Here is a 17,152-nt window from a genome sequence, read left to right on the forward strand (position 1 = left end):
ACTGCCAAAATATCTTCCCAAGTGGCTGTACCATTTTGTATTCCCACCAGCAGTGAATCAGAGTTCCTGTTGCTCCACATCCTCATCAGCATTTGGAGTTGTTGATGTTTTAAATGTTGGCCATTAGATAGATATGTAGTAGTATTTTATGGTTATTGTAACTTGCAGTTTCCTATGATAGATGATGTTGAACATCTTTTCCTATGCTTATTTGCCATCTGTATTTATCTTTGTCGAGGTGTCTGGGAATATTGTTGGTCCATTTTTTAATGGGGTTTTTTTATTGTTGAAGTTTAACAATATTCTTTGTTTATTTTGGATAACATTCCTTTATCAGATTTATCTTTTGCAAATATTTTTTCCCAGGCCTGTCTTCTCATTCTCTTGACATTATCTTTCATGGGCCAGAAGTTTTTAATTTTAATCAAGTCTAGCTTACCAGTTCTTTCTTTCATGAATTATGTCTTTGGCGTTGTATGATTGATTTTTCAAATATTTAAAACTAATCCTTGGGATAAACTCCATTTGGTCATGACTTATATTTTTCGAGATATTGCTCTATTAGGTTCTTTATTTTCTAAATATTTTCATATCTGTATCCATGGGGAATGTGACCTATAATTTTCTTGTTTTTAAGAATGTCTTTGTCTCATTTTGACATTAGAGTCATGCTAGATGTATAAAATTCATTAGGGAGTGTTTGCTCTTTTTCCTTTTTTTTTTTTTGAAAAAATTTGTGTATATTTGGAATTTTTCTTTTCTTAAATGTTTAATAGAATTTATCAGTGAAATCATATGGACATAGCTTTTTCTTTTTGGGGAACTTAATCCTAAAAATTTAATTTCTTCATGATTATAGAGCTATTTAGAATTTTTATTTCATCATGTGTCAGCTTTAGTAAGTTTTATTTTTCATAGAATTTGTCTACTTCATTTAAGGTTTTGAACGTATGAAATTGTTCATAAAATATCTGCTATTTTTTTGATGTCTGTGGAATATGAGGTGATAGTCCCTTTCATTACTGATATTTTAAATACATTTTATTCCTCTTATTCTTGATTGATCATGTTAGAGGTTTTTCAGTGTTATTAATTATTAAACAAAGCTACTTTGGGTTTGTGAATTGTGTATATTTTTCTCTCTTTTTAACTTTTTAAGTTAAAAAGTATCTCACAGATTGATGTTATATATTCATTATCATTTATATCAAAGTATATAACATTTAACATTCTCTTTGATATCTTTTCATTGATGAGTTATTAAGTATATCATTTACTTTAATAATTAGGCAGCTGTTTGAGTTGTTATTGACATCTAATTTATTTTTGTTAAGGTCATCCATTATACTCTAATTTTTCAATAATTTTGAGGTTTGTTGAAATTTGTTTTATGGTCATAATACAACCTATCTATATGGACATTCCATGTGCACTTGACAATAATTTTTATTCTACATTCGTTTGTAGTCTTTTGAGAGAGGGGTATTAAAGTCTTCAGATGTAATTGTGAATACGTCTGTTTCTCCTGTCATTGTTTATTTCATATATTTCGAAACTCTTAATACACTTTTGCAAGCATACTCTTTTCCAATTTTTACATTTTCCTGATGCATTGACTCATCGTTATGGAATGTTTCCTTGTATTTAATATTCTTGTAGTCTAATTTTTCTCAATATAGCCAGCTTTCATATGGCTCAAACCTTCTCTTTTTGCATTTATGTTTAAAGTGAATCTTTTGGATTGCTTATACTTAGGTTTTGCATTTTTTTATACATTCTGATAGTCTGTGCACTTTAGTTGGACTGTTTAGACCATAGGCTCACAAGCTTTTTCTGTAACTTGCCAGACACTAAATATTTAAAATTTTTCAGTTCATGTGGTTTGTGCTGTAACTATTCTCCTCTGGCATTGTAGTGTGAAAGTGGCCCTAGACAATTGGTAAATGAATGGATTTGGCTGCGTTCAAATAAAACTTTATTTATAAAATAGGCATTGGGCTATATTTGACTTTTCAGACCATGGTTTAAACCATTGTGATTAATGTGTTTATGCATCTAGTAGACTTAGGGATGCCATTCGTTGTTTGTTTTCTATTTGCCTCGTCCTTGTTCTTCTGTTGCTCTCTTCCTGCCTTCTTTTGGTTTATTTGAATATTTTTAATGTTCTCTTTCAGTTTCTTTATTGACTCTTTGGCCAGACATCTTTGCATTATTTTCTTAGTCATTGCTCTTTAGTATGGAATTTTTCTTCCCCACTCTAAGAATTTATCGTTTTTTAAGTAGTGTCTCAATGTTCTTATCACAGAAACATCCGTGTCAGTTTTCTTCTTGCTGATAAACTCTGTTCTCTTTCTTCTTCCTTTCTGCCAGTGCGTAAACCAGAGGGTGGTATCAAATAAATTGCCAAAAATTTGAGTCAAATAAAAATGAATTGGAGTGACCCAGGCATGTGTGTGAGCACGTGCGCGCGCGCGCACGCACGCACACACACACACACACACACACACACACAGGCATACAATTTCTGTCAAAATGTCTATATCAGTCAGGTATAAGAATTGGAAAGGAAGAGTCAGAACCTTAGTTTGTAAATATAATTTCAAAAGCCCAAGATAATAACTGAAAGCTACTACGAATTAAAGAGATAAATTAAGAATAATAATAATACATATACAGAAATCACGAACTTTTACATTTATAAACAACCACAGTTGGAAGGTAACAGGAGAGAAAAATGCATTTATAATCTCCACATCATAAGTGTTAATTCTTTCTAAATTAATTGATTAAACGATTCTAAACATATGCTAATTATTAGATGGACTGGTCTGAAGTTTGTATGTGAAAATAATTAAGAATCATTAGATTCTTAATTATTTATTAGTACATGAATTAATTAATTATTAGTACATGAATAAGAAGTTCAGAAATGGTCTCAAATACACATAATTTAATAATTAATATTTGCTAAAGGCAGCATCTGCAAAAGAGAGACTTTTTAATGGTCTTGAGACAGTTGCGTAGTCAGTTGGAAGTCTCTTTGTGGATCCAATTAAAATCCTTATTACATAACGGGACAAACTACAAATAATGGATCAAGTGTTCAAGTCTGAAAAAGCAGACAGACGCAGCAGGAGAACGCAGCAGTAGGTGGAGTAAGCGGAGGTGTGTGCACATGGTGGATGCTGTGCACCTGGGGAAGGACGCGCTCACTGTGCCCTGGTGGAGAGAGCTCCAGGGTATATTGTAAAGTGAATTAAATAAGATGCAGGATGACACATACAGTGTTAGAGAGGTAGCAGTGTTACGATTCATACTTACACTTTCATAAAGTAGCATTTTACAGGGACACGAAGGAATGAGATACATGGAGATGGCCAGGAATGGAGGTGAGACTTATAAAGGAGAATCCTTTTTATTTTTGTTTTGATTTTTGAAGCATGTAAATGTATTATCTAAATCATTCAAACTTTTTTTCCAGGTTGAGATGATTTTTTTAAACTGCAGGTTTTGTGAATCATTTAAGGAAAAAGTAATTCTAAATTTAAACTTCCCTAGATAATAGAAAAAGAAACTCATTTTATCCAGCTAGAATAACCTTGTTTCTAAAACCTGACAATACATTAAGTGAAGGAGGCAACATAGGAAAGAATGCAAAGTATTCGATTTTATCATAAAAGTCAGGATATTGGTTATCTCTAGTGGGGAGGTGGAAGTTGTGGCCAGGTTTCTGGGTTGCTGTGATGTCCTGTTTCTTGATCTGGATTTTAGTTCACTGTGTAAATGTGTTTAACTCTACAATTGTTTTATTTTCTTTGTTATAATCAATTAAAAATATAATTTTTTAAAGAAACTAATAATAGTGGAATATATGTTGAGCTAACAAATTAGCTTTAAAATATGTAGAGCAGCAACTGAATAGAATTTGCATAGGGGAATACAAGAGTTTCAACAGTTGAAGATAGAGCTTTTAAAACTCTCCCTTCTCAGAAATTGGCAAGATAAGCAGATTAACAAATCGAGTCTTAGAAGTGTTTATTTTTTGAAAATAGAACTTTTTAATGGCATAGCTGTTCCATTCTGTGTTAAAATAATTGGCAGAGTAAAGCAGTGATTTTTAAAAATGGTAAAAAGTGGTTTCTCCGAAACTAGTTTTACGAAAAGAGTAGAGGTCATTCAAATCTATACCTAATAGGAACCCCCTAGTTTTATTTTAAACTATTCTATTCGGATTCATACTCTGCAATGAGCACAGCAATTTTAGCCAGTGCTGGTATTGTTCATGCACGAGATCAGTTCACATTCATTGCGAATAAAGCTTCTGTTTGAAAAAGAAATCATGTTACAGACAAGAACAGAGAAAATATGTAATACTGGAAGACGCAACAGATTTAAGGACCCCAGGACACAGTGGCTTTCTTTATTTAGAGGACTGTCTATCTCTCATGTCTCCTATTAACTTGTTCCAAACCTGAAAAATAACTGTTTGGTAAGAGGTACTGAATATATGTGGGAATCTGAATCCCTGTTAGAAATTCCATTTTCTGTTCCTTTGGGAAAATGGTCAGACTTCATTCAGGTTTTCCCTCAGTCTCCTTCTCTGGAGATGTTCTGGCTGGAGGTGGTTGCAGCAGGATGTGGAGCAGCTGGCGTGAGAACCAGTCGGTGAAAGTCCTCATCGGGAGACTTAAAGGGCTCCCTGCCTTACGAGCGGCGAGGCTCACTGAGGCGGCTGTGATGCAGCCATGGTCTGGAATTGATTTCTGTGTAAGAGAGCTCTGTTTAACTCAGAAAAGATCAACTCAAATAGTGTCCACAGACTCGGCCTTGTCTCATCTTTCAGTCTCTAAAGCACACTAACCCCTGTTGAAGCATTTCAGCCTTATCTGAACTAAAAAATACAAGAATTTCCGCCCCCATCACCATGTTAACCACACCTGCCATATTATAAAACAAAAATAAAACCAAAAGCCAACACGAAAAATTTAGGCAAGGCTGGCCGGATAGGCTAAAGTAGGCTAAACTTGTTTCTAGGACTGATCAGTACATGGGATTCTAGCTATGATCTCTGATTCCACGGTACCCCTTTTCTCAGAGAATTAGAAGGAGCAGTTGTTACCCCAGTCAGTTTTCTAGTTGACAGCCACCCTGTAGTGGGTGGTATTTTTTACTCTCCAGCCCACATGGAGTGGCCTTTCTTTATCTCGTAGGTGACTCGTTGGACTTAAGGCTTGGACCGCAGGAAGTGGGCATGCACAGGGAAGGCTCCCTCTACTGGGCCATTCTTGCGAATTTCAGCCGTGATCCTGGCACTGTAAGGGACACAGTGGAGACTGCAGCGGTGGTGCTTGTTACCTTCGTGGGAAGGAGTATAGCCAGGCTCACAGGACTTGCCACCCTTGGGAGTATTTCTGCACCTCCCATCGCCTGGTGGCCGAGAGCCACTGAAATGGTGCTCACATGGCAGTGTGTGTGTGTGTGTGTGTGTATACAATAGGTTCTGTACTCTGCAAGCATCTCCACGTTGCCATTCCCATGGGTATGAATGCAGACTGGTCAGAAATGGTTTCATGGCCCAGACTCCCAGAAATAAATACAGGAGCTCTGTTGATGATGTCTTTTTAATGTTTAGACAGTTGACCACTATTCCTGGATATTAAAGTTTTTTAGGCAAATCTATTTTCTTAGCACACTGTACTCTCTGAGGCAGCTTGGCTCTATCCAGGGAAGTCTGAAACAGCTTATTCAGCTCATGTCCTCGTTACGGAGACTGAACAGTTCTGCAGGGGTGTGGAATGGGCTGCACTCGGGGTGGAAGGCCACACCACCAGGCAGGAAAGGATGGCTGGGGCCCTCGCTTCGGGACCTGGACCCTGGATTTACTGAAGCTGTGGAAACCCTGAGCTTGCAGTTGCCACGTCCAGTCCTAATACCTGGTTCTGGAACCTACGTGTACCAGACAGGATATAAAATATTTTAATGACATGATTATCATGCTGAATCTAATAGAAAAATGTAGAATTCTACATCCAGCAGAGAATGCACATTCTTTTTGTAGCACATATGAATCATTCTTAAAATTTACCATATTCTAGGCCACAAAAGGTACCTTAATCACTCCACTCTCTCCCCAAAATTATTATGCAGAGCATGATCTCTGACCTTAATAAAATTAGGAATTAATATCAGTCAGGCAGCTAAAAATGACCCATGTGTTTGCTCACATAAGAGCATAGATATTAAGGGAAATTATAAAATAATGAGATGTGAGTGAAAATGCTTCTTTTCAAAATTTGTGACATACTTAAAGAGAGCTTTAGAGCTTATCACATATTTACCAGGAAACAAAAAACTTTGGTAAGTATTATGGGCTGAATTGAGTTTCCCTAGCCCTCAAAAATATTCACACTGAGGTCCTGACTTCTAGCACCTCAGAATGTGACCCTGTTTGTAAACAGGGCCTTTACAGAGGTGACTAAGTTAAAATGAGGTCATTAGGGTGGGCCCTAATCTAATATCATTGGTGTCCTTATAAGAAGGGGTAATTTGGACTCAGGCATGGACAGAGGAAAGATGGAAAGATGGCCATCTCTAGCCAAGGAGAGGCTGTAAGTTAAAGGCAAGGATTGAATTTTTATTCATTATTCTCAGTACTTAGCACAGTGCTTGCAAATATAATAAATTTCCTTATTAGAGATTAAAAACAGAAAAGTGTATTTCTTGTTTTCTTTCACGCTTATATGTTTTGTCTAATTAAAATAATGCTTGTTAATCGTGTACTATAACCCAACAAGCTCTGTGCCCTTGTTTAGGTTCACAGTCCAGTCAGCAGGAGGGAAAGGGACACAGCGTTGAGATCTATAATTCTGGGGCATTTCTTTACTATTTTCTTTCTATTCATAGGTAATAAAATTGGGATAGTTTTATAAACATTAATATCTAACTAGCTTTTCTTACCAAATATTTTCTTTTTCCCATGTGTTGAAATATTTCTTTGTAAACTTGATTTCTGATGGCTTCATGAAAGCCCATCATCTGAACGTGTCTGTGATTTACTTAACAATAATGTTAAGCTACAGTAGATGCTTATACAATCCTGAGTATAAGGATTTCCCCCCCTCAGTTTACTGCAATTCCCTAGCACCTGGTCTCTAGTACGTAGTAGGTGCTCAATACTTATTTGTAGAATGAATGAATGAATGAACTATTTAGGTTGTTCTATTTTTTCTATATTAAAAATAACAAGTAATGTCCTACAGAGCATTTTTATATATAATGCTTTCACTGCATTTCAAATGATTTTCTAAATCATTTCTTCTAGAATAAATTTCCTAGAGGAGGACCTTGATGGTTGAAAGGATAGGAACAAAGTTATACAATTTCAGATTATTTTTCTTTTCTCTATGAAATAATGTTATCTGTGATCCTCTATTTTTTATACTTCAATTTTAAATTTTTCTATGATAATTCTATAAGATCCAAAAGAGGTGTTTTTCCTTTCCACCCCTTAGTGCATTTCGTTTTGTTTAGGGAGCAGTCATTGACCTTGTGACTGGAATATCGGGTGGTATTGGTAAAAGGTGAGGATCGAAGGTCACGTGGGCAAAGCAGTTGAATGACTTGCGTGGTAGGCTGTACTGGGAAACTTTATTCTGTAGGCGTGAGAGTCTTCTGAGATGTTAATAAGAAAGCAGGGATGATCCCAGCCGTCTTTTAGAAAGACGCCACTGGTGACCGCACAGAGAAGGCTTAGGCAGAGGAGAGACCAGAGACAGGCAGGCCCCCGATTTCTCACTCTTGGGCCGCACATTTGATCAGTCACTAACTTCTATATCCCAAGTACTTCTCTTCCGTAGTTAGGTCCTCAGTATCTTTCACCTTAGTTACGACCATAACCTCATTTCTTTTCCTGCCTAAGAACCATTCTCTGCAGACCTATTTAAGTGATGTAGCCAAAGCCACCTCTGAAGAGCAGCTCCCTGCTGTCTGCGTTTGAAGGTTCTGACTGATCAGCATGGCATGCACACGCCTCCATTGTTTGGATCCTTCAGCTTCATTTCTCGCCATTCCCTGCTCGGAGGAAAACCTTTCCAGGAAAGAAAACCGCTTGTTGTGCCCTCCCCCACATGGAGGTTTCTTGTTTATGCTGCCCCCACGTCCCAAATATACCCTCTCTCTATCCAAACCTACTTGGCCCCTTTTTCTGAGGTTCACTCAGGTGTCAGTCACCTCCTCCAAGAAACTTTAACATACACATACACACACACACACACACACACGTACATATATATTCACATATTACACACTTCCCACACTCCTTCCTTTTGGGTCAGAGATCTCTTTTCTGTGACTTTTAGAGGGCCTTATTTTTATTTTTCCTTTCCATGTTGTACTATAATTATCTGTTTAGGTATGTTTCTCACACTGGACTGTAAGATTTTCAGATTTTTATTCAATCTGTATCCTCAGTAGTTGTCATAGCACCTGCCATATAGTAAGGTGGTAAAGAAAAATGAGCCTATTATCATTTTTCAGATGAAATAATGAAGGCCTGAACCAGGCCAGTGCTAGTGAGAAAGAAGGGTGGACGGGAGAGACAGAGTGGAAAGAAGACACTTTGGGGGTCAGTAAAGAGTTAAAGATAGAAGTCTGTCATAGGTGATGGAGGTACGCAACTTGAGTAAGTGAGTTTCATATACAGGTTTTTGACTTGTTAGATTTGAGATACTTGCTGAACATTCTAGGGATGACTAGTCGTCATCTAGAACTATGGGTCTAGATATTAGGAGATAAGGGTTTAGGAGCCATCAGCATATACGGATTAACTAGGGCATTTGGAGTATATAATACAAGTCAGGAAGGAGAAGAGACGTAAAGAAAGTGGGGTAGGGATCCTTGGGGAACAACATTTAGCAGGTTACAGAAAAAAGAAAAAACGGGAGTATACTGATTGTCCAATAATGGAGAGAGAGGTTGAAGCAGATGAGAATTGAGAACAACATGTTTTATTTGGAAATTGGAAGGTCATTATTGATCTTTCAGAGAATAATTTCAGCCCAGTAGATTGAAATGAAACTAGACTGACATAGGTGATTGAAAGAGGCTGAGAAGCAATAAATGATGAGCAAATGGAAAAAGCAAGTAAGTACTAGTTAAAAATGTGCTTTATGGAGAAATGACGCCTTTGGAAAAGGGACGTGATATTAATTCCTTAAGGGAAGGTAGCATGGTGGTAGAGATTTTGGATGGCAATGGTTTTGGAAAAGTTTGTCAGTTGATATTCAGGAGCCTGAAGAAAGAGGCTTGAAGTCCAGAAATAACTTTTTAATGGGACAAGGGCAAGAAAGAAAGGAATGGGAGGATCTAGGATCTGTATCTCAAATGACACTATTAGTCTTGAAAAGTTGTGGGGACACTTCTTCCTTGGGTCAAAGGAAAAGAAGTAAGGATAAGTGGACATGTAGAACTATTTAAAGTTGGTACGAGGGTACGTGAAAGGTCTGTTTTTGATGAAGTAGGTGACCAAGTCATTCATTAATTGCAGGCTGAGTGGTGGATAAGGTGGGTGGGGTAGATGGTGGTGGCCGGGTGAGACCGGGCATTTTAGAAGCTTGGGTAAAGGGCAAAGAATTAAAGGTGGGACTGCAGGTGATTTTAGGCCCAGTTGAGAGTGATCTATGGTTAAAAAAAAAAAAAGGGAGCAGTAATAAAGATACTTAATACAATTCTTTTTTTCCATAAAAGAGACTAAAAGAAAGATAAGCACTGGAGAATTACTTATCGTTACTCGTTAGGATGAGGCAGATAGTTAAGGATAGTGATATTTGCCCTAATGCTGGGAAGAACTGACGGATGGGGTGCAGCAGGGCTGGGGAGTGGGCTGCAGAAGACAGCAGTCTGGTCATTAGTCTACTAGAAATAAGTCCTGCCTGGTCACAGGCCAATGCAATTAGACCTACAGATTCAACTTAGAGTGTTTTAATGCATGACTGATAATATTTGAGATTCAGTGTGAGAAGGTGCCTTTTTTTTCTCTTTTGATATATGTATATTAAAGTGTGTAAAATAAAAGCAACAAACAGATTGCAGGTAATTCACTCTTATTTTAAGACAATGAATTAAGAAAAGTAGTATTGGCAGAATTATGATTTTTCATTCTTGAATAAAATATCTCTGGTGGCCTTACCCTGTAGTATTAATTACTAATAGATTTTGAAATGCAAAGACAAACCTAAAGAGATAATTATTTCCTCCAAAGTATTTTGTCTTCTACCAGGAATTCATAAATAGGGTAAAGACCCAGTGGATAGGCTCACCTCTGACACGGATATCTGATAGGAGCAGCATTTCTATAGATTATGCTTTTTCTTAAAAAAATAAAACTATGAAAATAAAAGCATAATTCATATAACTCCTACAAGAAATGCATAATTCATGGGAAACAGTAAAGGAGCAAGATATAATTGGAAATCAGCAGCTCTACGAATTAAGAACCTTCTCTCTACGACTCAGTTGTTGTCAGTTACTGCTTACCTTAACGCTGGGTTTTCCTTTTTGCTTTCAGGAAAACCTTTAACTTACGCCCTGGGTGTTGCCTGTCCACAGCTTCCTGGTGGCTCACCGCTTCTGCCTGCTCCAGCCTTGCTCCGGCAGCTTCAAGGCTTCTGGGCTTCAGAGCTTGTTGTGAAAGCTTGCTGCTTTGGCCTGCTACCCCTGCTTCAGGTGTCAAAAGCTTTTAATTAGCTTGCTTCCTCTAATTACTTATAACTAGGCCCTCATGTATCTGCATAAACCTAGTCCTAGGGTCTGAAAGGAGAATTATTGTTAGCCATTCATTCTTCCTTATAAATTCTTGTACCCTGGCTCTCCTGGGATTCAAGGGAGAGTAAAGAAGTTCAAAGTCATACTGCATGATTTACCTTTGGTAGCCTCTGCATACTTGGGCCTGATCTTCAGTCCATGGGTATGCTGGTGTGGGCATACTGTAGTTTTATAGCCAGTGTCTGTTCTGATTGGTCAGTGCCCATGATGTGTCAATTTTTAAGTATTTTGACTATTGTTACTGTATATATAAATTGTGTCTCCATAGAGAGGCTACCTCTAGCTGTTTGGTAAACTCTTTGTGGTGTTTTCAGTTTGCTTATTAAAGACACTTAGCCTTTTTTTCATTAAATATTTTGAACACAAACTGATGACTAATAGAACAGTTTATAAAAAACAAATACAGTGATTTCCATACATATTCAGTGATCACATGTCAGTGGGTGTCAAGGTCATAGGCATGATGAATGGGAAGCTCTTCAGGACCCAGAATGTTCATTGCTTACAGTAATAAAGAACATCAGTCCTGTAATCAGAGATTGGGGGACTCCAGAATCACTTCAGAGTGGGGTAAAAATTAAATAAGGCGGTGTATGTAATGAGCTTAGCCCAGTGCCAGGCACAGAGTAAGCTTTCTTTAAATAGGAGTTGTTTTTGTTATTATCATTAACATTAAATGATGGTAGATGTTATACAGAGGAGATTAAAAGGAGATAAAAACATGAAGCAGTAAATAGTGAATCAGTCACAGCAGACAAAAGAGAGTAAGGGCCGAGTTGTGATGTCAGGACTTTAGAAGTCATGCGTATTGTTTAGAGGGCACCATGAGCTGGAATAATCTGTTACACACTTAGTAATCTTAAAATGCACAAGTGTATCTCTTTTATCACAATGCCTTATTTTTAATAGAGTTTCAGTATCAGTTTGGTGCTATACCTGAAGCTGAGAGTATTGATGCCTTCCAGCTTTCTGTGTGCATCCACTCACATATGTTCAAATCATCCACCGTTATTCAACAAATATTTACTGAGTACTATTGATTCTCAAGCACTGGGCATATACTTAGGGAACAAATGAAAATATTCCTTCCTCACAGAGCTCATATTCTAGTAAGTGAGGCAAACAATAAACAAAATACATAAATAGAATATATAGTTTGTTAAATAATAAGAGCTAAGGGGAAAAGGAAGCAAGGAAATGGGTAGAAAGCGTGAAAGGGCAGGGGGACATTTCAGTGAGGGGTGAGAGCAAACCATGGGGCTCTGTGCGGGAGGACTGTTTGAGACGTAGGGAGTAATAAATGCAAAGGCCCTGGGTCGGGATTGAACGAGATGACCAGCATTTCTGGAGCAGACGAGCGAGGAGAGTGGTATGAGATCTTGGAGGGTGGAGGGCCAGAATGTATTGGCCTTACAAGTTTTGGTAAGAATTTTGACTTTTACTCAGAGACAGGTCAGAAACTATTGGAAGTTTTGGAGCAGAGGAGTGTCATGGTCTGAGCTACGTTTGTGCAGATCACTGTGGCTGCATGCTAAGAATAGATTGTGGGGTTAAGGGCAGAAACTGAGAGGCTAGGTAGGACAGTCAGGCAAGATGGAATGGTAACTCGGAATGAGGTGGACCGGAAGAGGAATGGTGAATTCTGGATATTTTGAATGTCGACTAGATTTGCAGAACTACATTTCTTGGATATCAAAATTCTACTTATTATAGTGTAATTATTCCTAAGTTATATATTGTAGCTATAAATGATGATACATAAATTTTCTTTAAGACCTCATTCCTTCACATGTCATCTACTGATTTTTTTCTATAGTGTTTGCAGTTTTTCTAACATCATAGTGCTTTTAATATGAAGTCTTTAAAGACATCTCTGTAGTTTAAAAAATATATCTTTATTCTGGGTTAAATTTATAATCTTCCAGCCCATACTAAATATACTTTTAATTTTGCTCAAATTAAATAAGAAAGGACAATTTAACATACCACCCTCTTATAAGTCAAGTTAGCTGTGGTTCTTGAAATCTGCAACCTGAAGTGAGCATTCTAGGAGAATCATTTTTTTAAGTTTTCTTCTGAAAGAACATAAAAACGATCTGCAGGTTTATAGGAGAAAAGCAAGATCAATTTTTGTTTTATCACTTCATCAGCTTTATATTCTTGTCTCATCATGTCATCAATTCGATAATTCAGGAATATTTCCTGAACTGACATTTCTCTTTCGTCACACCCCACCTCATTTCAGAAAAGGTTTTAGGCAACTGATGAAATTGTTACGGTAGTTTTGAGAATGTTTTTCTCCCCACAGCAGCCTGGCATTCCTGATTCCCACAGAGGTGTGTAGAATGGGTCTCGTTCGGCCCTGACCAGCCACACTGCAGTCCCTCAGTGATTAGTGGTGGTTTCATGACAGAGATGAGGCGTGGTCTTCCCCACTACCGCATTCCATGCTTCGAATTTGACACGTTCTGTACAGAAAATGTAGAAAGGTACTAGAAATCACCACCAAGAAATACCTGATTTTGTAATATTTTCGTACCTCTTTCTCAATATACATGTGGCATAGAAGTTTATAGGTATATATTTTATATGTGTAAACAAAAAATCATAGCGTACAGACTTTAATAAAGGTCTTTTAAATAGTATGTTGCGAACTTTTCCCCTATTAAATAGTATTTTCAGGAATATGAATAATTTTCTAAAATTGTGTGATACATCATATTTAGTCAGTTTCATTTTTTTTCATAATATTTAAGTTATTTTTCATTATTTTACTATGGGAAACTATACTATGGTAAATATTGTGGCTTAATTTTTATTTGTATATAGTTTCAATCGAGGGTATTTCTAGGTATATTTTTATATGTATGTGTCATGAGTATAAAATTATGGCAAGTTAGAAGTTGAAAAGATTAAAATTTCTTATTTTATAGTTAAGAAATTGAAATAATTGGGTAGTAATTGAAGTAATAGGTCTGCCATCTATTAGTGGTAGAGCGAAGGATGGAGATTGGGCTGTGATGTGCTTAGTGTTCACTGAACACTTACTAAGTGCTAGACCCTGTTGTAAGAGCTTTATACTATTATTTTAATCTTTACTACTACTATATAAGGTAAGTACTGTTATTAACCCTGTTACATTGTTGAGAGAACTGGAGTTTTGAAAGTTAACTTATTTGTCCAGAGTTGTATAGCTCATGAGAGCCAGGATTCAAACCCAAGGAGTTTGGCTGCAGAGTCCATGCTGTCACCTCTACCCTGAGCAGCCGCAGTAAATGCCAGCTCAGTGCAGACATGTTCAGTAAATGTTAGTTTGTTTCTACTGCACAGCTCCATAAATCCAGAGGTGGTTTTGGTTGCAATAGTTTTTTGGATTTTCGGAAGATAATTTAGTGCCTATCCACTATTTTCTGTAACATTCCTATTGGGGTTTGGAGCAGCAGCTCATACACAAATGCATTAGTGTTTCTGCAGTGAAGCATGTTTGTCTTTACAGTAAGTGAGATTTAAAAAAAAAAAAAACTGTCATAGCCTGATGTCAATACATGCTGCCAAATGGATTGTGAAAACCTTCTGACTTTTAGTATTGCAGGTAAGGGAATGTGGACCTGCATAAAACTCTCAGAAGCGTACCTGGCATTTAGAACACACTCCATATGTGTTGGTGGATACTAGCAGTAGTTGTCACCAGGTACTTACATATGCATACACATAGGAAATTGGTGAGCCATATAGTGCTAAGCATATTTTTCTCACTACGTGATCTGAGGAGGGGAAATCTAAGTTTTGGAGTCTTTCTTCCCTATATCAGAGTAAGAGAGCGAGGGCTTAGGTAATAGGCTTCCACGTCTCTTCTTTGTGCTACGTGCAGGGACGTAGCTCAGTGCTCCTGTCCTTCTGCCCATTTGCACTCCCAATTGCGCAACATATAACTTGAGTCTCCAGAGTAGGTAAACTTGTATTTTCAGCCTTTCAGAGATCTTAGTGAAATAATGTTTCAGGTTTTCTTTGCTTTTTATTAATAGCCCATTTTCTTTTTTTCCATCTTTATTGAGAAATAATTGACATATACTGTTGTGTAAGTTGAAGGTGTACGAAGCGATGATTTGATACATTTATATCCTGTGAAATGGTTACCACAATAAGGCTATACATCAGATCCCAGAACTTATTCATCTTAAAACTGAAAGTTTGTACCTTTGACCGACATCTCCCCGTTTCCCCCACTTCCTACCCCCTGGCAACCACTATTCTATTCTTTGTTTCCATGGTTTGACCTTTTTAGATTCCACATGTAAGTGAGATATGTAATATTTGTATTTCTGTGTCTGGCTTATTTCACATAGCATAATGGCCTTCAGGTTCATCCATGTTGTCACAAAAGCAGGATTTCCTACTTTTTATGGCTGAATAATATTCCACTGTGTATACCCGTGCACATACATATATACATCTATTCATACACACACATTTTCTTTATCTTTTCATCCGTCGATGGACATTTAGGTTGTTTCTATGTCTTGTACAGTCTCCTTTCTTTAAGCATGAGCTCACTGAGAGAACAATTTAGCCCATCATTTCTGGAGATATGACTAACGACTAAGTGATTACATTTGAAATTGAAATATTTCCTCTTCCTTCTTATAATTTTAATTGAAAAAACAATCACAGCCATTATAACCATTTATGACAATTACCAAGGAATGTTCTAGTTATATAGTTTTACAGTATTATACATTGATTTCAGTTATGAGAACATATTACTTTTATTGCAGTTTGATCCAAATATAAATTTATTAAATGCCCCATTATGTACATTTGCTATTAAGATTTTTAAAATGTTGGCACTTGAGTTTAAACCTATTCTCTATTCTTGGAAATATCCCTTTGAACTGTTTGAGGATATGCTATATATATTTCTCTCCTCCTGCATATTAGGGTTGTGTTTATCAACCCCCTACCTCTCCCCCAGTAACTGGAAACAACTTCCGTCTCCTCTTCTGTAGTTCAGTCTTAGCCCTTTAGCATCCCCAGTGAGCTGGAGGGGAGATCATCTAATCAAACCGAAGCAGAGAAATAGAAACAGGAGGGTGAAAATGGGGGCATATTTATTTGTTTTTGATAGTTTTTTTGATCTCTAACTTAAATACAAGGTATAGAAATATCTGTTCCTTTTTTTGTGTGAGAAAGATTGTATAAAGTCTACAATTTATGTAGAGCTGTTAGCCTTAATTGATCTTTAAGGGTATATGTGTATGTGTTGGGAGTTGTGGTGTAGTGTGTAAGAATGTGTGATGTGAAAATTAATATAATTTTCCATTTATTTTATATTGTTCCTGCAAAACATTTTTTTTTTTTTTTTTTAACGCCTACAGCACCTAGGTAGTCTCCCATCCAAGTACTGACCAGGCTCGGTTAGATTCTGAGACCAGACGAGATCAGGCACATTCAGGGTAGCATGGCCGTAGACCAAAACATTTGTTTTGACAGCAGGCATTTCCTGTAGCATTGTGTTGGAATTTGGCATGCAGTATTCAGTAAGCTCTACTTATTTCATCTTGTACATTTTGGCCAATGTCTTGGTGATAGTAGATGTTTAGTTTAAATTCCAAGGCAGAAAACTTGAAAAGGAGGATACAGTATGTAGTCACCAACTTATACAGTATTCAAAAATAGTTATTTCTTGGGCACATGTTTACTAATGTAACTTTTTCAACTGACAATATTATTTGATTTAGGATCTTAGAATTTGAACTGCATGGAAATCATTGATAATTTTCGTATTTATTTTTTTACAGAGAGGAAAAGGAAAATGGATGACTGAAAAAAGTATTATTTGTTATATTTTAAAAATTGTATTTCCTTTTCTAGGTTGCTGTAGTGAAACTAAAAAATGCAGATAAGGTATTTGCCATGAAAATATTGAATAAATGGGAAATGCTGAAAAGAGCCGAGGTAAGATTCTAATTATTAGAATATTTAAATAATATTTTAGAAGTATTTTTAGAGAACTGTAAAATTAGAGAGGTCAGTAGATCTTTAAATATCATTTAGCAACATCTTATCTATGATGACCTTAAATTTAAAGCCTAAGAGACAAATTCAACAATTCATAATTGTGATATAGTTTTGATAAAAGTTATAATGCATTATTGTCTGAAAATGAAATGGAAACCCTTGTAATGTGGGGCTTACACATTTATGTTAAAAGGATGTATGGGAAATAGTGTCTTTTCTGGGAAAAAAATTTGATAATGATTGATTTACTGCTTAACATAATTTTTTTATAGCATTCTGTATTTATCTGTATTCTGCTCCAAGCAAAAGTCAG

At 36.6% G+C, this 17,152-nt stretch overlaps 1 protein-coding gene and 1 long non-coding RNA gene across 12 annotated transcripts in view; both read left to right on the forward strand.

Annotated features, from left to right (window-relative positions):
• The window catches only part of LOC120619109 (uncharacterized), a 10,494-nt gene extending 812 nt beyond the window's left edge, over positions 1-9,682 (forward strand). Inside the window, exon 2 of the long non-coding RNA XR_005657360.1 lies at positions 4,172-9,682. This is a non-coding gene — a long non-coding RNA (uncharacterized LOC120619109). The remainder of the gene's footprint in view (positions 1-4,171) is intronic.
• The window catches only part of CDC42BPA (CDC42 binding protein kinase alpha), a 223,853-nt gene that overhangs the window by 50,461 nt on the left and 156,240 nt on the right, over positions 1-17,152 (forward strand). For all 11 annotated transcript variants that reach the window (XM_039883267.1, XM_039883271.1, XM_039883265.1 and 8 more), the window contains exon 3: positions 16,693-16,776. In XM_039883267.1, the coding sequence (XP_039739201.1) occupies positions 16,693-16,776 (84 nt within the window). The remainder of the gene's footprint in view (positions 1-16,692; positions 16,777-17,152) is intronic.

The sequence above is a fragment of the Pteropus medius genome, unplaced genomic scaffold, assembly GCF_902729225.1.
Source record: "Pteropus medius unplaced genomic scaffold, Ma_sr-lr_union100, whole genome shotgun sequence".
Lineage (NCBI taxonomy): Eukaryota > Metazoa > Chordata > Mammalia > Chiroptera > Pteropodidae > Pteropus > Pteropus medius.